Here is a 20,826-nt window from a genome sequence, read left to right as displayed (position 1 = left end):
CTATAAAGGATGCTATACCTTTTTAAAGTTGATATAAGGCACAATGATAATACCAGGTACTACCCAGCCAAGAAATAATAATCCGCGTATCAAATTCTTCCCAACCTAAAGTTCAACAAGGATTAAAATATCCGTTTACACCAAAATAAAAATAAATAAATCGATAATTTTATTGAAAATACCCTAAAAATTTTCTAAGCCCTTCATTCTGTTTAAACTTATCATGTTATACATAAGTAAAACTAGAAACCTTAAAACCTTGACTTAAATATGTAATTTGTATTTTTAGCTTTTGCAACGGACAACCCAGGTTATTAAGCACCAATCCATGCATAAAATCATTTAAATATATATCTATCTTTCTATAAAAATTTGCATAATATCTACAAATCATAGAAAATCTACTTAGAATAAATCAACCTTCTTCAAATAAAAAATAAAAATTACCCCATGTTTTCGAAGTGTATAAATATATCTATAATACAAAGTAGCTTGATGTATGTCCGTCTGTCTGTCCGTCTGTCCGTCTGTCTGTCCGTCTGAAGCTTAAGATCTCAGTAACCACTGAACCGATTGGGCTCTACTCTTCAGTGATTATACCTACTGGTCCTGTGGTGGTTTTAAGCTATTTTCTTGGGGTGTGGGACACCCCCAACCCCCCCAAAAAATGAAAAATACCCCCCCCAAAAAAAAAAAATCTTTTTAAAACTAAAATTAAAATAGTGGGGTCAACTACCCCCCCCCCCAAAAAAAAAAATTTCCCCCCCCCAAAAAAAATGTTTTTTTAATTTTTCTTCTAAATCTAAAATACGAAAAATTGGTTTGATCAAACCTCTTGGGGCAAAGCCCCTAGAGGCTAGAGGCGAAGCCGCTAGTATAAATATAAAGTAAATTAATCTCTAATTGACAAGAAGGAAAATAAATAATCAAATTATCTAGAGCATAAAATACAAGATTATTTCCAACTTTGTATATGTTTTACTAGTTGCTTCGCCCCTTACATCTAGGGGAGGGAGGGGGAAGTAAAAAAATAACCTAAAAGAAGACAAAGAAAGTCCCTCAAACAAATTACTGACGTCATAAAAATGAGGGGTGAGGAGAGGGAAATAAAACCCCTAAAAAAGAGATGGATAATCTTTCATTTTTATTACGTCATATTGAGCGAATTTCTTCGTCTTCACCTAAAACCAACCAACGTCATCTTTAAAGCTTCCCTGAAAAGTTTAACCCAGTAGGATTAGGAACATCCGAGATCTTACCTACAGACAATAATGGTAAATGTAAGTTTTAAAACAAGGACATTTAATAGCGGATCGTAGAAACAGTTGAACAATCTATCCTTAGCAAAGCATTTAACAGTAAAAATGTTTAAGAAATATATCAATAATTTAAGAAAGATTTTAAAAGTTAATTTTCAAGCCAAATGAATAATTCAAGTTCTAATTTTATCAATTTGCTTTCCCGTTCTAGATATTTTACTGAACAGTTGATAATACCTGAAATGTATTGACAAGAATAACTTGTAGAAAAGTTCCTTCGCAAAGCATCCAGAAATAAGTTGTCATGGTGAAGTATATAAGTATAACATGTAGAACCCGGCACCAAACTAGATTTTCTGACCAGACACTGAAATAAAAACAAGTATAACATATGTTCAGTATACCTTGGTAGATATAGTTTTCTAGTAGCAATTCTTATGAAGCGTCATGTTGATATACTAAATAACAGTCAAAATTGATCTGATTATAGGTTGTCTTCAATTTTTAAGCTTAAATAAATTTATTAAATGCCTTATATTGTTATGAATTAATTTTTCACTGGAATCAAATAGTTTTCTAAAATCTACATACAATTTGACCCTAACAAAAATATACAAATATGATTATTATTAAAGCGCGCTCCCTCAAACATTTTAAAGAAAATAATATTCATTATGTTTATTTTAGGTTGGGTTTGGTCAATTGTAAAGGTCAGAGCCCTGATTGTGTTCGGGTGGGATAGATGATCTAAACGGACATACAGACTTTCAATAATAACTACTGAGTAGCTGCGCTACTAAAATCGCACATACCTGGTATCATAAAGAACAAGATGATACCAGATGAGCCACATCACATTATTCAGCGCCATAGCCATTAACAGGTTCATATGCACAGTCACGCGTCCACAGTGCAGCGACCGGCAGCAGAAGAACACTAAAACACATAATATTTAATTATTGTATCGTAAAATTGAATAGATTAGAGTAAAATACTAGAGGGGAAAAGGGTTAAATAAATGTATCTCCACATTGCAGTGTCCTTCTGCCGACTCTCAATTGGGTCATTGAAAATCATCCAATCGTGTCAATTACAATTATGGGTGTAAATAATTTTATAGGACATTGTCTTATCCCTTAGGATCCCTGGATAAAATAGTATGTTTGTCTTGTACCATTGAACTTAAATATAATTCTATTTATAATTTTCATAATTAAAAGAGTTTTTTTATTAAAGTTTGCTTTTAAAATCAAATAGTATATCAACTACAAAAATTCCACCCACTTACTTTTTTTGACAATAAAATCACAGGACAAGCAAGCTGTCCTAAAAAACTATTGATTTATAAACCTAATTAGTAAGAGTAGTGGGAATACCTTGGCACGTAAATAGTTGCAACCCATTATCCAGCACAGTTAAGACTTTCAGACAAAGGTTGTATAATAAAATAGTATAATGATTAATTTCATTCTCTGTTTGGTAAACTAAACCCATCGGTTGCATTAAGGCATCATAAACTATCCAAAGTCTATTAAATTTTCATTCTTAAATCTTTCGTTTTTTTTGTATCTGAACCTAGTATTACCTAAACTGAATAACATTATGAAGAAATTAATTAGAAAGAAAGATTAATTTTACCTGTAAATGAAAGACAAAGGAAGACAAGAGAAATGGATAATCCTGTAAACAAAATAGTTTCACATTTTTTACATTTAAAAAAAATTTAAATATTTTCTGTTAGCGAATCTACTCAATAATTCACTTTGACTGTACATACGTCCATCAGTCCGTAAAGCTATGGTTGAATATGATTTTTTTTGCAGCCATTCAAGAAAGACGTCGGTAAATTTTTTGTGAAGATTTCCTAAACCAATGAGCATCCACTGTATAATTTACTGTCAGGCTATAAAATTATAGATAAATAAAAATATAAAACGAAATAAGATTTTTTTGGTAATTTTTATAAATCTTTCTTTATTTAATGACCACTGAATATCTGCCCTTTATATAACTTTATTCGTATTTTCATACATTATTTTTTGGTGCTTCACTACTTATGGATGTTCTTAGAACTGTTTGTATTGAATTCATTAAAAACTTTTACATCAATTTAGTTTAAAATTAATTATTTATTTAATTGCCATTTTAATCGAAAAATTAAGTGATAAGTTAACAAACATGTCAGGAAAAAAAGACAGCAAAACAGACAAACTAAGAGATAAAACTACAAACACACGAAAGGAAAAATAGACAGACAAACTTGTAGAAGGTTAATTCAAAACAAGGAATATTAAAAAAAAATAAAATAAATAATAAATTAACACACAAACAGAAAAACCAAAGAGCAACAAAAGTTTTTGTTTAAAATTTAAAACAAATGATGTACATGGACACTGACAGACAGACAAGCATACAAATGAACATATTAACAAACAGACAAATAAAAAAAGACACGTTTGCTAAGAAAAAAGCTCTTTATGTCCAGGTAAATTGCAAAAACTATTCCTGTAATTGTCAGTGTATTGACTTGTTGTCTAAATTTCAAATCATCCAGGTCCAAACAGTTGGTATAATTACTCCAGGTTCTATTAGATCCAGGGTGTGACCACCAAGTTCCTAAATAGTTGGTATAATTACTCCAGGTTCTATTAGATCCAGGGTGTGACCACCATATTCCTAAATAGTTGGTATAATTACTCCAGGTTCTATTAGATCCAGGGTGTGACCACCAAGTTCCTAAACATTTAGTCCATAGTTATTTCATCCAAAAATAAAAAATAAGGATAGTTCATTATCAAATATATAAGGACATCTATATTTATAAGTAGTGCAGCAATAACTAGCTAATTAATTGTAGATTACATTGATCACTAAAATAACTTATTGTACAATAATATATGTTAATTTAAATAAATTTTTTAAATATGAAGATCAAGAAAGTCCCTCAAAAAATCCGCATGTTACATCATAAAAACGAGGGATTATCCATCTCTTCTTTAGGAGTTTTCTTTCCCACTCCTCCTCTCCTCATCCCTCATTTCTATGACGTCATTGAGGGACTACTACTTTATTCGTCTTCTTTAGATATGCCTAATCCCAATACCCAATATGTCCAAACTTAACCTTACCTAAAGTAAAACACAAGAAAAACTATCCCTACCCACCTTAATTTTAATATTTTACTATTTGTATCATTATTTTAAGAATGTATTAATTTTCCACATATTATGATATAATACAAAATTTTATTTCTTAATATAAAGCATTTAAAAATTTGATGTATTGGTATCTTAAGAACCAAATATAAATCATTATCTAAGCGAATATTTGGTTTATTTAAACTTATGTAAATAAACTTGAGCTAATGGGATCTTTGTTTTCCTAAATTTTGTTACAAAATATGTTTAATTAACTCGTGACTCAGAGGAAAAACATTCTTTAATATGTGGTAATACGGCAAACAGACGGACGGGCAGTTTACAGAATTGCTACGCAGTGACTTATCATAACAAGCCTTCTGCACTAATCCCATTATATCACCATTTACCTCATGACCGCCGGTGACCCCGCTGCCCAGCGGTCAAACTGGCCTGCCTAAATATGGGGAGGGGCACGGACACGCAGCTATCACGCGCCCCTCACGCAATTATACAACCGGGAGGCGCTGCCTCCCCTTTTACCACAGCTACCCCCGCAGACTGTCTACCGCCGTGGGCTAAGCCCTTGTGTCCCACACCCCCTTCAAACCTAACCTATTGTTATAATCTGTTGTATATATATAGTAAACATCCATTGTAAATATTATTCAGTTAAATATATAATTTCTGTATGACTAAATCCTGCTAGTTTGTTTTGGTAGAATAATTCAAGGCTAAGGCTCGTTGGACTCGAACTCGCAACCGGTGAGCTGAAACGTTCGGCTTACCACAAATATACGAATTTTTTCTTTAAGTCCTAACTGTTCTGTGCATGACAATGAGTAAAAAATGGTCAAGATATTTACCCCACTCCATCGACATGTTTTCCACGGAGGGAGATTACATTAATTTAGTCCCCAAAGTTTATAGAGATATCTCATTGGTTTGCTTAAAACTTTGGGTACTTGTATTAAATTTTGATTGTGTGGTACACAATTTTGTGCTCAATTTTTTCCATCAATCATTTTAATAGGTATACAGCTGGAGTAATTTTGATATCATGAAAAATTATAAAGTAGCTCTACAAAACATTTTTAACTTACCATCCTCACTGCAATATTTCTCTGCTTGATTGTGAGATCTAAAAAAGAAAAGAAAAATGTTAGATTTCTTTCCACGGCTAGATAGCTGCATCTTAGTTAGCAGCTGCAGCTGAATATAAACAAGGATAACAACATCTTTACAAAAAAAATAAGCCGTCAATTTTAAATAGCAGCCGAAAAAAATGTTACGGATTGACAGACAAATTAAATTATAGACGCTGACGGCTTCTACAAAGTTCAACGGTTGCTATACTTTATTTTTATTTTTAGAAAAGAACACAATTATAAAACAAAATACATAAAAGTTATAAACTGCATACTGGCAATTTTTAGACTTTCTCATTAATAATTCACTAACATCAGTTCTAAAACTTTTTAATTTTGTATAACAAATATAAAATATTTTCACGGTTTCAAAATAGAAGATTAGTCTGATAAGTGTCAAAATTTATTTTAATTAAATTTTAATTTCTGTTTGTATGAAACTTTGAAGAGAAAGAGCAGCTTCTTAATATTTCCAATTTTTGTAGGAAATTATTCAAAAGAATATTTTTCATAACATAATATAGTTTAAATCTAGAGGGATTATTAACAGTTAAACTATAGGATCATTATATTTTTATGTCATAGTAATAAGATGTTTGTCTGACTGTATGTAGCTTAGAATCTCAGTAAATGCTAGTCAGATCGATATAGTGAAGCTTTTTATTGGTCCAAGGAACAGGAAGGTTTAGGAGTGCATCTCTGCTCCCTATCCTCCTCCCCGAATTTGGCAAAGGTGAAGGGTCGACTTGTCCCCCACCCCTTACCTTAGTGTCATATATATTAAAACAAGTTATTTACTATTAGTCACAGTAAATATAAATATTCTACCAACTAAATTATTATTTTTTACCTGAAATTCATTTGTTGCAAGGCTGGACAGGTTGAATTCTGGAGAGTTCCAGGTGGTGTCGCATTAAAACAGGACCTGCAATAAACCAGAGATTTAAATGGATAAGTCTATATGGCCGATAAATTTATGAACATCCCCAATGATGATACACAAAATTACTCTAGATTAACATTAGTGGTTGAAATGTTTTAACACTCAATTTAATACGCTGACCAATCAAAATTCACTAAAGTCCCCAAAGGTGATAAGCCAACGAATAAGAAAACGTTAATATTTAACTTTTGAGACTAGTGTAATGTCTAGCCCAATGTCTCCTCCCTCCCTGGCAATAAACACACTTAAAGATAGGACAAGTGTTTCCCAATAAAAAATGTTTTCCGTGTGTTTGTTTATTTTTATAGGTCAGGTTAATTTGTATGGGGTTAAAGGTGCCCTGTAGGGTTATGGCACCGCAAGTATATGTCTCTTATTGGTAGGGTCCCCTGTTAGTTTAGGAGAAGAAAAAAGAACACCCCTCCCCCTTAAGAATAGGGTTTCAGTGTTCGACAGGCACTGTAAGGGAAAGCAGTAATTTGTGAATATTTTCATCCTTGTTGATTAATATTAGCTTACCAGGCATCAAATATAAGTGGACAGTAGGTTGGGTCATCCTGTTGGAAAAATGAGCTGTTTTAATTTCTATATGACAAGTAAAATCTTTCTAAAAAAAACAATAATCCTCTTTTTCAACTTTTCCTCAGATTAAAACTATCTTTTAGACATTGACAGAAAATGGATGATAAATTAAAAGATACTAAACATAGTTGGATCAAAAAAATAAAAGGTTGAAAACTTTGAAAACTTTGACTGCCAGTTTGAATCAACCAACCAAGACGCCAACAAAAGAAAGAAAATTTTATAAAACTTTATGTACCAATCTTTTTAAATACATATCTAGCTACTTTAAAGATGCTAGCGGCTATGCCCCTAGAGGCCTCTAGTGGCATTTAAATGTTTTTTTTTATTTTAAATATCTAATTTGAGAAAATATAATTTGTCTATGTTATCAGCTGTTACATTCACGCTTCTACGCAGCGCAACTACGCTAGCGACACTATGCGGCGGCAATATTTAAATTTTTTTCGATTTTATTGTGATTTCTCTTGGGAGGGTGGTGGTACCCTCCCCCAAAATAGGTAAAAACCTTCCCAGGACATATGAGAATCTACCCTGTTAAGGAGAACCCAATCGGTTCAGCGGTTAGCGAGATCCTTCGGTACAGACACACAGACAAACATCCTGTTACTTTAGTATAAGGACTAGTGGCTCCCTTGAAGGGAGGGTGGAACGTCGACTTCCTCTCACTTTTAATTGTAGATTTTAAAAGATATTTTTTTTCTAGGGGCGATTTCTCATAGGAAGGTGTTGACACCCTACCCAAAATAGTTATAAACCTTCCCAGGATCTATGGGGAGCTACCCTTTAAAAGAGAACCATATCGGAACAGCGGTTAGTGAGTTCCTTAGCTACAGACAAAAAACGCTTACTACTTTATATAATAGGATTTGTCCTTTCAACGATAATTGATGTCATAAAACGACTAGACAGTATACCTTATATTATATCGATTTATTGAAAAATAATAAAGTTACAATAATTTGAAAATAAAACATTCATCAAAAAATAAGTCAGGGATCTAAAGGGATAATACAACGGCCGATAAATTGCTATTCATTCCCAATGATGACACACAAAGCTACCCTTCAATTTGTACAATTTGTAGTTATTACATTTGGACAATCGACTTAATGAACCAACCAATCAAAATTCAATGAAAGTCCCCTAAGTTGTAGAACCAACAAATCTTTGGGGACTAGTGATATAAACAGCTAAGTGTACCCCTACATATTGCAGAATATTGCTTTTAACATATTAAACCATAAAAGGAAAAAAATTAAAAAACAATTTTTGAAATTTACATAAGATAGAAATTAGAATAGATTAAAGTTTTAGTTGTATAATTTTGTTTTTTTCATAAACTTGGCAGAATCTTTGTAGATTATACATAGAAAATTTGAATTTAGAGTTTCTATTGTGATAACAATGACGATTTTTTCCAAACTCCATGGAATGTGCAGAGACATTCAAAGGGAGGGCAGGCACCACCATTTTTGGGGGGAAATATATTAATTTTACCTCTCCCCCCCCCCCTCCCAAGCCTGCCATAAGGATTTTACACCCAAGTTTAAACCCAGAAGTTTAAAAACTTTGAAAAAAATTTCTGACACTTTGCGCAATAGTGCGAAGCCCTTTACTTTTTACACCTAAAGGCTTTTTTTACCTCCCCCCTTGAGAAAACTCGAAGGAGCCTCCCCCCCCACCCACAAAAAAAGAAGCATAACTGTCAACTAAACTTTTCAACCTTCCTTTCTTCCACCAAAGGTAGTAATTCCACATAAAAATTGGGTGAAATATTATTTCATTATCTTATGTCAAAGCACTGTTTTTTACAGGTTATGAAATTCTATTTTGAATTGAAACAAAAATCTTCCAAATTCTAATTGTGTAAAAAACTTTCCTTTTATCTACAATTTAAAAGTTTCTACAAACATTTTATGTAAATGTTCTCATGTTTCTTTTAGTAAGGTTTATTTCCCAAGTTTTAGGTTAAAAAACCTGGTTAAGGTTTTAAGGTTAGGTTAGGTTAAAAGTAAAGGTTATTACTCCGCAGAAATAAGGATATGACCACGCAGGATAAGATCATTAGCAGGTGTTCCTATGCTTCGTTTTTAATTTTTTCATCATAATTACTCAGGGGGTTTATCTTTGTTATTATTTTAATTTGAAAAAAATGAAAAATCGCAAAAGTCGGTGTAAGCGTCCATGCCCCCGATGTATATTAGTTTTAGACAACCAACTTTGTACAACCTTTATCTGCAAATCCTAACTGTGCTGAGTGTGCATTCTAATTAATCGTACCACCCGTTTTTGTGTCAAGGCATAACACCTACTATTGATGCTACACGCCTTACATAGCAGCATAATGTATTATTTTTAACATCATTTAGAGCTTAACAAAAAAGCAAGCACAGATTTTACCAATTATGCTAATGCACCTGGATTTTCAATTACTCTATAAATATTAAATTTCTTTTTAGACATAGTTCAACACACACAATATGCAATATTTTTAATCCGATATTTTACCATATTCTAGACAGAATTAATGTGCTGTATTAGGGAGTGGTTAATCAAGAAGGTAAAACTCTCAGTAGGAATCACTGTGATTTTTACCCCCCTGAAATGTTTTTACCCCCAATACATTTTAAGTGGTCGGGGGTAATGTGTTGGAATCGCCCCCATTTGATGTCCATTAAATTTTATTTTATCAAAATGAAACATTTTGTAAATTTTATTTCAAAACAACTTTCCTGTAGTTTAAAATTCTCTGCACAGGATAATAATCTGAAAATAAAAATAAATATAAATTTAATTTTTTAGTCTTTAAACAATTATGAATAATAAATACTTGAGAAAAAATTATTAATATTTTTTCATGAATTATGATCTTATAAGATATACCAAAAACTTCTTCTACTAATTTTTTAGATATCAGAAAGGGATTTGATTGGTACACGACTATTATTGTGTTTTTTTGTGCTGCATTTAAACCTTTAGCAAATTTGAAAAAAATATTGCTGTACTTCTTTGGATATTTCTTATCGTTTTGGTTACAAAAAAGTCAAAAATAATCTAAAATAAAATCTACTTCCGCATAGTATCACATTTAAGTGTTTAATATTCTCAAAATGATAATTTTGCGTCTTGACGTCCAAGCTTTTTATTTTGAGGGAGGTAAAATGAGGGGTTTGAAATTTTTGTTGTGTTGTTATCAGAGTTTGTTCCAAAAAAAATTTTACACAGAATCGGCTATGGTAGCCAGATAACAAAAATTGTATTTTTAGAAAAATCCTCCAAAATCATATAAAAAATCTTAAAAAATTGAACAAAATCTTATTTTAATAACTCTTCTATGATTTTAGAACACTTTTCTTTAAATTTATAGACAAATTTGTACAAAATAAAATTTTGTGATCTGGCTACCATGGCCGATTCAGCAATGTTTGATATTCTAAGAACCCACCTCAGGGCTCGGCAGCCACACGTCAGAGAGGCTGCCGACCCCTGGTTGTAACAATATGCAGTTCCTATACATTCTTCTAAGTTTTGTACCAACAAAGCTCTTTGTAGTGCTGCCTATAGAAAATAACCTCATACAATACAAATGACCAATTACAAGCCAATACACAGACTAAATTATGAATTTAATTCACCAATGGTAGGTCAGTATGACGTCATTTTGTATAGGTACTTTAAAAAGCTTTTTCTAAATTCTGCACCAACCTGTCTAGAAAATATTTATCGTTGACATGATAAACAGAATTTCTGTCTAGAACCAGATGAAATAATTTACCAATTGCTTGCACACTTTCACTAAAATATACATATCATTAATAAAATATAGACTATCTATCTATCTTTCTTTCTGTCTGTCTGTATGTCTGTCTGTCTGTCTGTCTGTCTGTCTGTCTGTCTGTCTGTCTGTCTGTCTGTCTGTCTGTCTGTCTGTCTGTCTGTCTGTCTGTCTATCTATCTATCTATCTATCTATCTATCTATATATCTATCTATCTATCTATCTATCTATATATATATCTATCTATCTATCTATCTATCTATCTATCTATCTATCTATCTATCTATCTATCTATCTATATATCTATCTATCTATCTATCTATCTATCTATCTATCTATCTATCTATCTATCTATCTATCTATCTATCTGTCTATCTATCTATCTATCTATCTTATTATCTATGTACCTGTAGGAGTTTGCCTCTATAATATAGTCAGGGGCATGTAAATTTGTTCTAACTATCATTCTACCCATCTGAAAATTTTTGAAATCCATTACTTAACAAGGAAATTAGAAAGATTGGCACATTTTACGTAATTTTCTAACGGATGTAGGTATGAAAATACTCTTGCTATAGAGTAGCAGCACTGTATTTTATTAATAGGAATAATAAACAAATACTTATAATTTCGTGACACTGTTAAGTAGGATTTTATCATAATTATTTATCATGCAAACAGTAAATAATTTCAGCAAAACAGATATTCTTATTTTCCTCAGAGAATCAACCTTGCAAATCACGACAGTCAGCCAGTCAATGCTTTTGATCATTTTGAAAATTCAATCATACACACACAATTGAAAAATGCAAAATTTTTGGGTGTTGAAGGTGTTAAAATCCCACATAAAATTTAGAAACCCTGTCTTCCCTTTTTTGTACCCCATCAAGCATACACACTTCTGGCAAAACCCTGTGCACACCACTGCTTTTTCTTTCTTTAAATGTAGATTAATTTTTTTACTGCACCGTGAAAACTCTATAAATTCTGATAGAGAAAGGTTTACCTAACACCCACATGGGCTTACACATCCCACATAATCTTGTTTGACATACAGGGATAGGTCAATTGATTTTAAGGAAATCTTCAGACCAACAGGCACCCTCTCAGCACTTATTATTATCCTATTTTATAAAGTAATAAGGTTTTTTTGTCTAAAGTTTAAGATTTCAATAACTACAGGTCTAATCTAGTTCTTAATTTTGAGAAAGCTTTACATAGGCCCTGGGATGGCTTAAGGGTATTTTATTTTTAGATTTAGGCATTGGGATGGTTTTAGGTTATTTTCATAACCAATTCTAACCCCCTTGAATACAAATCCCTAGATACATAGATAACCGCTAGTCCTTATATTAAAGTAACAGGATTTGTCCTTAAGCTACTTTGTTCTGAAGCTCCTTTGTCCTGAAGCTCCTTTGTCCTGAAGCTACTTTGTCCTGAAGCTACTTTGTCCGAAGCTACTTTGTCCGAAGCTATTTGTCCGAGGCTACTTTGTCCAAGATCCTCTGCTATAGGACTTTAGGGACGTAGCCCCAAGTTTTAAAAAAGTGAAAGGGAAGATATTTTAATAGCTGGACGGAAAGTTAAGATTTATTCTCCAATGCTATATCATTGATTCCTACCTAACTGTCTAACACTCACTCACACATAAGCAGGCATTGCATTAACTTATTATTAAAAAGATATTAATAAATATTTTAACCATAATATCTTCCTTAGAAATAATTAGAGGATTATTAATTATTTAAAAATAAAATGATGCTTATTTATTTACCAATTTCTTCATAATTTTCCTTTTTAAAATAAGAAAATATCAATATTGAAAAAAATATTGAAGAAAACCTGAAAAGTTAATATTTACAATATAAAGAAGGTGGTGTATCCAACCCCCATCAATTAAGAGGGGTGGTCCAAACCCTACACCGCTCAACATACCTATTAATTTTTTGACTGTGTTGATTATGTAGGGGTGGGCTTTAGGGGGGGGTGTATCACTATCCACATACCAAACCCATGAGTAAAAAAAATAACACACTTTTTTTTACTTTTACAGCCCCTTAAAGCTAACATATCCCCACAACCATCTCCATCTTGACCTATTAATATCTCTTAACTCTGTACACGCCACTAACTATAACCAAGACTCACTAATCGCTCGATCGATATGGTTCTCCTTTGCAGTGAAGCTTCTTATAGGTACTGAAAAGTTTTAAAACTATTTTGGGGAGAGTAGCTCTACTCTCCCAAGAGAAATCACCCTGGAAAGAAATCCCCTCCCCCTAAAAAAGTAAACAAATTTTTAAAATTCTATTAAAAATAATTTTTTATCGTTTCTTGTTTATCTATACTGTTAATTAGTAATATATGTATTAAAATTGGGGCAAGATTGACAGTCCCTCTCCTCCCTCCATTTTTATTGTTGTTCCCTAATCACACCACAAAATTTTTACATCACTCCTGAACCATAATCAAGATGGGTATGCGCCTTTTAGACATCAATGATATATTATCATCAGGGGGTGTTAAACCCCTCCTACACCCCCATTAGGTACGCTTTTTTTACTATGTGTATTTATTATATAAGTATGTACTATTAATAGTAGATTATCAACTCGCTAATAAGTAATAATTAAGTTTTATTCGAGAAAAAAAAACACGATAACAAGTTAACATTCATGAATAAAGGACATTTAACAAAAACATAATTAAAATATAACAAATTTTTAATAATCGCAGGGATCTAAAGGGATAAGACAATTGATAAATTGATGTACAATAATCATAAGCAAAATTAGTTCCTCTATACATTATTATAATTTGTGTAATTTGTTTAAACCAACCAATACAGATTTATGTAGAGTTTTCAATGAATCTAAAGTTTCTAATGGATTAAGTTTTGATTTCTAAGCAAGCCATATGTACTCGATTTTTAAATTATATTCTGTGAAAATCTTTTTATTAATAATTGAGTTTTTTTAAAAATAAGTCATTTGATTACTTTCAAGTTTTCATTTTAAGAGGGAATTATTCTTTATAAAACTCTAATGATTGTCTCTAAGAAATAAGTTTGTATATTATATATTTTATCTGTCCTTAATGTTGCATAAGTATTAGTGTTATAAAATAAATTAGGATGAAAATCAATAGATAGCAGAGCATCATTAAAATCATGGATAAAAATACGGACAAAGTAATTTAAAGAGCAGTTGTTATGTGGTCTTGAATCAAACATAAATTTGAAGAGAAAATTACAAAACCCTTCATATGTGTTTTTTGTGTATTAAAGTTATATTTTTGCAGCATGAATACCAAACTGACGGATTCTTAGTGGATTCTTATTGGTAAATTCAGCCGTCAATATTAAATAGAAGCTGATAAATATTTTCCCCATATAGTGTAACGAAATGGCTGACGAACATACAGACAAAGTGAGTTATAGAGAAGCTTCGCATGTAAAAGTTTTAAGGGTATATTGTAAATCCCATGATTTCTGACAATGGATGTAGAATATAAGTGAATACTTTAGCTTGCTAACATGGACCTTGTTTATTGGTCAGTTGGATCAGGCAGAAGGAGGGTTGGGGATGGCGTAAAAGGGGTGGAAGAGGGCAATTGATATATTTGCCCGTTCAAGTTTCACTCTACAAGAAAACATCAAAATCTGGTGTAATATCCAAGTAATAATATATCCTTTTTTTCTGGCTTAAGTTTAGAAACCACGTATGAACCATAAATATAAAAGTAGAGGCGGTGCGGTTGTATTTTCAGTAACACCAAAACTTATTAATTTTTGAGATTTTCCTGTACTAAAATTTGCTGATTAATTAGAAATAAATGTAAAAATAGGATAAGTGTTAAATGTTATTTTTAATCCCTTTAAATATATATTGAATTTTGATAAAAATAAAAGTACATATGTATATATGTACGTTACCATATAATCTTAAACTTTGAAAACATCCAGGATTTTTAATTCTCCATATTATGGTCCTTCAAGCTTCAAGGGGCTTCACTTTATAATTTTCTTCTTTTTTGGGATAGGGTGTCAGCTTTTTAATAGCCTAAAACAATGTCATGCCCATTAAGGATATTCTCTGAAAAGCAGAGATTAATCGGTCAAGTAATAAGCAAGTTATTTAGCTTCATCAAGACTGATGTACAGATGGTCAGACATCGTTCTACTTTGCATATTTGCCAATTTTTAACCAACAAAACAAAGTTAACAATGGGTCAGCTATGAACACTTTTACAGAAGAAATGTCGAAGGACATTACTTCCCGTTTATGAAAGTAATCCATTTAAATAAATCACATTTAAATTACTAAATTTATAAAAAAAAATCACTTTAAATGCAAAAATACTTGTGCTTCCAGTCAACGCTGAAATCCATCAGCGACTAGCATCAAGATCTCGTAAACTTTTCATGGTTCTCTTACAGTATAATTTTAAGAGTGGGGGCAAGAGGTCTTTTTTTTCTCCGTCTAAACTTTCGGAGTTATTGTGAGAGAGAGAGAGAGAGAGAGAGAGAGAGAGAGTGAGAGAGAGAGATAGAGAGAGAGAGAGAGAGTGAGAGAGAGAGAGAGAGAGTGAGAGAGAGAGATAGAGAGAGAGAGAGAGAGAGGGAGAGAGAGAGAGAGAGAGAGAGAGAGAGAGAGTGAGATAGAGATAGATAGAGAGAGAGTGAGATAGATAGATAGAGAGAGAGAGAGAGAGAGAGAGAGAGAGAGAGAGTGAGAGAGAGAGATAGAGAGAGAGAGAGAGAGAGGGAGAGAGAGAGAGAGAGAGAGAGAGAGAGAGAGTGAGATAGAGATAGATAGAGAGAGAGTGAGATAGATAGATAGAGAGAGAGAGAGAGAGAGAGAGAGAGAGAGAGAGAGAGAGAAAAAAAAAAAGAGAGAGAGAGAGAGAGAGAGAAAGAGAGAAAAAAAGAGAGAGAGAGAGAGAGTAAGAGAGAGAGAGAGAGAGAGAGCGAGAGATAGAGAGAGAGAGTGAGAGAGATAGGGTAAAAAATAAGATCTATTTACTATTTGACTTTTCAATAGAATGGAAATCTTTAAAAGCGAAGCTATTCTATATTAATGGTTCATCCGGCTAAAAACGAACAGCTCTGATAACTTAGGGTTGTTAAAATCGTCTCAAGGAATTTAAATTTGTATGGTGATTCTTCTAGCAATATAACAAGGATGACAAACAGCGAAGCTCTGAAACGGTAGGACAAACGAACCATAATACTTGTAGAGTGACAGCCGTTACGGACTGACGGACCTACCCTGATTATAGAAAAGCTTAGCTTTTTAAAAAGTAAAGCAAATCTAAAATATAATTGTCTGTTAACCCAACTTTCATATTCATGTTAGATAAGGTAGATCTAGATGGCTAATCTGGCCCCATAATCCGTCAAACTTAAAAGGAAATCTAAGCGGACGAACCCTTCGATAACCCAAATTTCTATTTTAGATTTAAAAAGAAAAAGTAAACAAATTCGACTATTTATAGCTGATTCCTAACGCGAATGAAATCTTTAAAAATGTCCTTTTGTATCAATGGATTGCTCTTCTGCTTTTTTCCTATTGGCTGGTTTCTAGAATATGTATCTAGATTAAATCTTTTAGTAAAATCCTTTGTATTAAGTGGGAATGAAAAAAAGCCTTGATAAAATCAGATTAAAATGGAATAGGAATTTTCCAGTTAGGTTCATAGACAATTCTGGCTTCATTTTGTCGTCATATTAGATAAAAAAAAACTTCAGAATCCCTATATATATATATCTAGAAGTAGAGGTACCAGTCATGTCTCATTGTTTGATAGGTCTGTCTTTTTTATGCCAAATTGGCTAGGATTGAGTTAGAAACCTGGTTAAGGTGTCTATGGAAAGGTCTTTACATGCCCCATCAAAAACTCTGAGCGTTATGGGGTTTAACTACAAGATTACTATTACTTAAGACGATTTGTTGAATTTTAGTCTCCATGTAAGGAAAAATTCTCCACAAGGGCTAGGACTCAAGCTGTAGTGCTCAGGAGAGGTGAGTAGTAATCAAAATTCGATAGAGTTTTCTCATTGTTATTGCTTGGACATGATTTGGGCCATTTTTTGTTAGTTTTTGACCAAAACTGTTCTATTAAAAAAATGAAGTGATTGTTTTTTAAACACCTTTTATCTATATCTATGATACATATCTTTTAAAAATAAGATTGTCTGTTTTTTAGACCAAACGTCAACACATCCTTTATCACTTTTCGAAGTTAGTTCCGTCAACAATTTATTTAACAAACAAACAAAAATTCATTTTTAAAATTAAATTCAATAGTCTTATTAAGAAGTTAAATTCAAATTAAATAGATAAACTATTATGACAATCAATAAATAAATATAAATATGAATAATCATTAGATTTTTAAGATAAACAAATCAAATTCAATTTAAACGATTTAATTTTTTATTAATGTTTTATAAATATTTTTTATATTAATTTTAAATTGATTGATGTATAATTTTTAAAAAGCTGCGCCATAAAATGGATAAAAAATACGTGGATATTTATATGAGATTCTCGCAAACCCTGATAAAATGTTTCTCCCATTTTGCTTAATAACAATACACCCCCTTATGACTTAACCCCATCTACTCCTCTGACCATGGAAGAACCTATTGACCAATATCTGAGGACTATATTAGCAACCTCAATTGACAACAAAAATTATCTACATATTCTATAGGCCATTACTATAAATAAAAGTTTTTTTTTTATTTAATCTAAAATAGTTCTATAATAATAATCGGGTGATTTATAGGTGGATAAATCTCTCTTCTTTCTGCCGCCCGCCAACAAAGGAAGCCAATATGGAAGGCCAGCCAGTAAGGTGTAAACCATACCGAGTGCTCCTACTCCCAATACTGAGGGTCCCTGAAAAAAAGGCCACTAAAATGTTATTAAAAGTACAATACTTTCCGACAAAGTGCCTGTTAAGGACTAATAACACCCCCCCCCCCCTTCTTACCGGACAAAATTGAAAAAATGGAAGGGTTCCTGTGCTTTACCCCTGTCTGAGGGGCCTGTACATGCAGTACCCAATACAACCTAACCTAACCTGACCTAAATTCAAAATTAAACAAACGAAGAACTATTACCCATTCTAACTAATCTTCTAATGTATGTGAAGCCTTGTTTAAAATTGTAACCTGTCTAAAGATTAATTCAGCTAGTGGGTGCTTTTCTTCCTCAAGTACTGCCTGGAGTAAAGCTACCTCTGAAGTTTCTAGTTTTATATATAGTATTTATTAATTTTTGTAATACTAGCGACTACATAGCAAAAGAAAACCATATCGGTTCTGCGGTTATCGAGATCCTTCGGTACAGACAGACATACACAGATCCAAGAAAGATATATTGACTTTCAGTACAAATACAAATGCTTATATAAAAGTAACATGATATCTGTTTTTCTGCGTGTTGCTAAAGGATTGCGCTAACCGCTGAATCGCTCATTTACAGTAAAGAGAATAAAATCGCCATTAAAAAGAAGACCCGCCCACCCCCCGCCCCCCCCCCCAAAAAAAATCCAGAAATAATTTTTAGTTTTTTTAAAAATTAAAATTGAAAATGGTGGCTAGACTTTCCTCTCTCAAACCTATTACATAAATTAGTAAGGTTTTGTTTGTTTGTCTTTTAAGATCTCTTAAACCACTAGACTGACAGAGCTCTCGACTTTCCCTTTAAAAAGCACCAGAAATGACATTAGGCCATTATATTTCTAAATCAACCCGTTTTGAACTCTTTTCACTACATACTTATGTTATTTTAATATTTAAAAAACTAACTTTTTTTTTGGAAAATATTGGAAGATGAATTAATCTACTAATTAAAATTAATAAATGCATCCCTTCAGTAGTTGTCACTCTTAATAAACTTTCTGACGTTGTGATGGTTGTTGACATTGTTGTTGTAGTAGTAGTTGTGGTTGTTGTTGGGGTAGAAGTTGTAGTTGTAGTTATTTCTGAGTTAATAGGTGCTGGTGGTGTCATTCGTAAGCTGAAACCTTAAAACAGTAATTATCATTTAGACAAGCAATATTGCTATTTAAGTGGGGCTAAAAAGAATAAAATTAAAAAGTTCTGAAAAGTAACCAATAATACATTATTTAAGGTTATGTTAAACCGATTAATATACGCTGTATTCGAACTATACTGATAAATTATATATAATATTGTGTTAAATACAATTTTCCACGAATATTAAAATAAAAATCTTTAAATTAATACCAGTTTTGTTGACCGGGCATTCGGCCCTTCGAGGCTAACCAAACTGGTTTTAATCTAATATTTTTTTTTTATTTTACTAACCGCGGAAGGCTGTCTTTAATACGATGCAATTACCTTTATTTAGTAAATTTATTCTAGAGTTTTTCTTTTTTTCAGCCTTAACTTTCTTTAGATTTTTATTGTCTACTTTATGTTGTACATTGCTTTTATCCCGTAACTCTTTGGATTCCTTCTCTTTGGGAATAAATTTCTTCTCCAACAGAAAATCCGCTATCTTCTCAGCAACTAAAAAAACGATAATTTAGAAAAGATTTGTTTTTTTTATGACATTTTATGCTTTTTGTGAAGAAAAGTAAGGCTTTAAAACTATTTTCTATGAATATTAAAATGAAAATAATAATTTACAATAGTTTTGTTATCCCGGACCTTCGACCCCTCGGGGATAACATAACTGGCTTTAATCTTATAATCTTATATTTAATATCTGCGGAAAGCTGTCTTAAAAACAAGGCGATAAATAACTATTATTACAATCCGATGAAAAAAGCCAAGATACTCAAAATTTCATACAGAGGTACAAACCTTCTTCCTACTTCTTTAATAGATTAACATTCAAATACTTCATAGAATGACTTAAGAATGGAAACTAGTGTAATAAACAGCCCAATGTTCCCTTCTTCCCTGGAACTTACCTATCTCATTGAAAAGCTGTTGATTTTCTTCAAGTCTTTGATCTGCGTCTGTTCCGTTGAAAATCATCTGCTTTACAACTTCCCTCACAATTCCCTTGAATTCTGATGCAAAAAAGACAAGATCTTTAAAACATATAACTCAAGGTATAGTTAACAGGGATTCAAAGGGATAATACAATGGTCGATAAATTGATGTACATCCCAAATGTTAATGCACAAAATTAACTCTTTGTATGGAATACAATTATTGGTTGAAACGCATTTACAATTAACTTAAGAAAAGTTGTTATGCCAACGAATCATAAAACGATATTATAAAACCTTGGGGTCTAGTGTAATAAACAGCCCAACCTCCCTCACAATACCCATATAAAATTCTGATGAAAAAAAAACAAGATCTTTATAACGAACGGATACTTGGAGTTGTAAGTTTTAAAATATTTTTGTAGCACTTGATAATTGTGGATTAGCAATAAGGATGCTAGAAAAAAATTAACTTTTTCCCTTTTTTGGGGATACACTTAATAATGTATAACATTTCAGAAGCATAAATCACAAGAATGCCGTTTTTTATAAATATTTTATAGGAAAGTCAATAATAAACACTAAAAGTTTTGACTTATTGTGTTTTTATGAAAAAAGATGCATATATCACAAGAGTAAAATTATCATGGGTTTACTAATTTGATTTCAAATACACTTCACCCTTTTGTTGATTATGTGTTATAACTTTCGCCTTAATGTCATTACTGTCATCCGACATTTCAACAACAATTGTAAAACATCATTTGTCAAAAGTTTTTTTCATTTTTTTTGAGAATGTAAAAAAACGTAATTAGTTCAGACTTAAAAAGTCGTGCAATCAGTTGTCTTGTTATCATACTTGTTTCTTAGTCTTGGGTATGGCTTCGAAACAATAGCTATAGACAAATTTACACGAATAATACAAATCATATAAGAATCATTACCAGTTACCTTGGCCTGGTCTTTTGGTCCCTCAGGGCCAACATAACTAGTATTAATAGT

The 20,826-nt window shown here is 32.0% G+C and overlaps 2 protein-coding genes across 2 annotated transcripts in view; both read right to left on the bottom strand.

The window, feature by feature from the left end:
- LOC145331188 (calcitonin gene-related peptide type 1 receptor-like) overlaps nucleotides 1-11,323 on the bottom strand; it is a 39,396-nt gene extending 28,073 nt beyond the window's left edge. Inside the window, exons 1-12 of the mRNA XM_080175809.1 lie at nucleotides 11,256-11,323; nucleotides 10,778-10,867; nucleotides 9,801-9,838; nucleotides 9,098-9,149; nucleotides 7,007-7,060; nucleotides 6,395-6,469; nucleotides 5,500-5,537; nucleotides 3,714-3,875; nucleotides 2,898-2,939; nucleotides 2,072-2,195; nucleotides 1,497-1,626; nucleotides 19-105 (exon numbers count right to left, since the gene is read on the bottom strand). Coding sequence (XP_080031935.1) covers nucleotides 19-105; nucleotides 1,497-1,626; nucleotides 2,072-2,195; nucleotides 2,898-2,939; nucleotides 3,714-3,875; nucleotides 5,500-5,537; nucleotides 6,395-6,469; nucleotides 7,007-7,060; nucleotides 9,098-9,149; nucleotides 9,801-9,838; nucleotides 10,778-10,867; nucleotides 11,256-11,323 — 960 coding nt within the window. The remainder of the gene's footprint in view (nucleotides 1-18; nucleotides 106-1,496; nucleotides 1,627-2,071; nucleotides 2,196-2,897; nucleotides 2,940-3,713; nucleotides 3,876-5,499; nucleotides 5,538-6,394; nucleotides 6,470-7,006; nucleotides 7,061-9,097; nucleotides 9,150-9,800; nucleotides 9,839-10,777; nucleotides 10,868-11,255) is intronic.
- Nucleotides 11,324-18,437: 7,114 nt separating this feature from the next.
- Nucleotides 18,438-20,563, bottom strand: LOC145331187 (uncharacterized). The gene is made up of 5 exons (XM_080175808.1): nucleotides 20,506-20,563; nucleotides 19,801-19,902; nucleotides 19,223-19,393; nucleotides 18,726-18,885; nucleotides 18,438-18,477 (listed from the first exon to the last, which is right to left on the bottom strand). The coding sequence occupies exons 1-5, from the start codon at nucleotides 20,561-20,563 to the stop codon at nucleotides 18,438-18,440; spliced, it is 531 nt and encodes a 176-aa protein (XP_080031934.1).
- Nucleotides 20,564-20,826: the final 263 nt, after the last annotated feature.

Source organism: Acartia tonsa, chromosome 11 (assembly GCF_053477335.1).
Source record: "Acartia tonsa isolate MP-2025a chromosome 11, ASM5347733v1, whole genome shotgun sequence".
NCBI lineage: Eukaryota > Metazoa > Arthropoda > Copepoda > Calanoida > Acartiidae > Acartia > Acartia tonsa.
The sequence above is the reverse complement of the archived record's forward strand: the minus strand, read 5'-3'. Positions and strand labels throughout refer to the sequence as shown.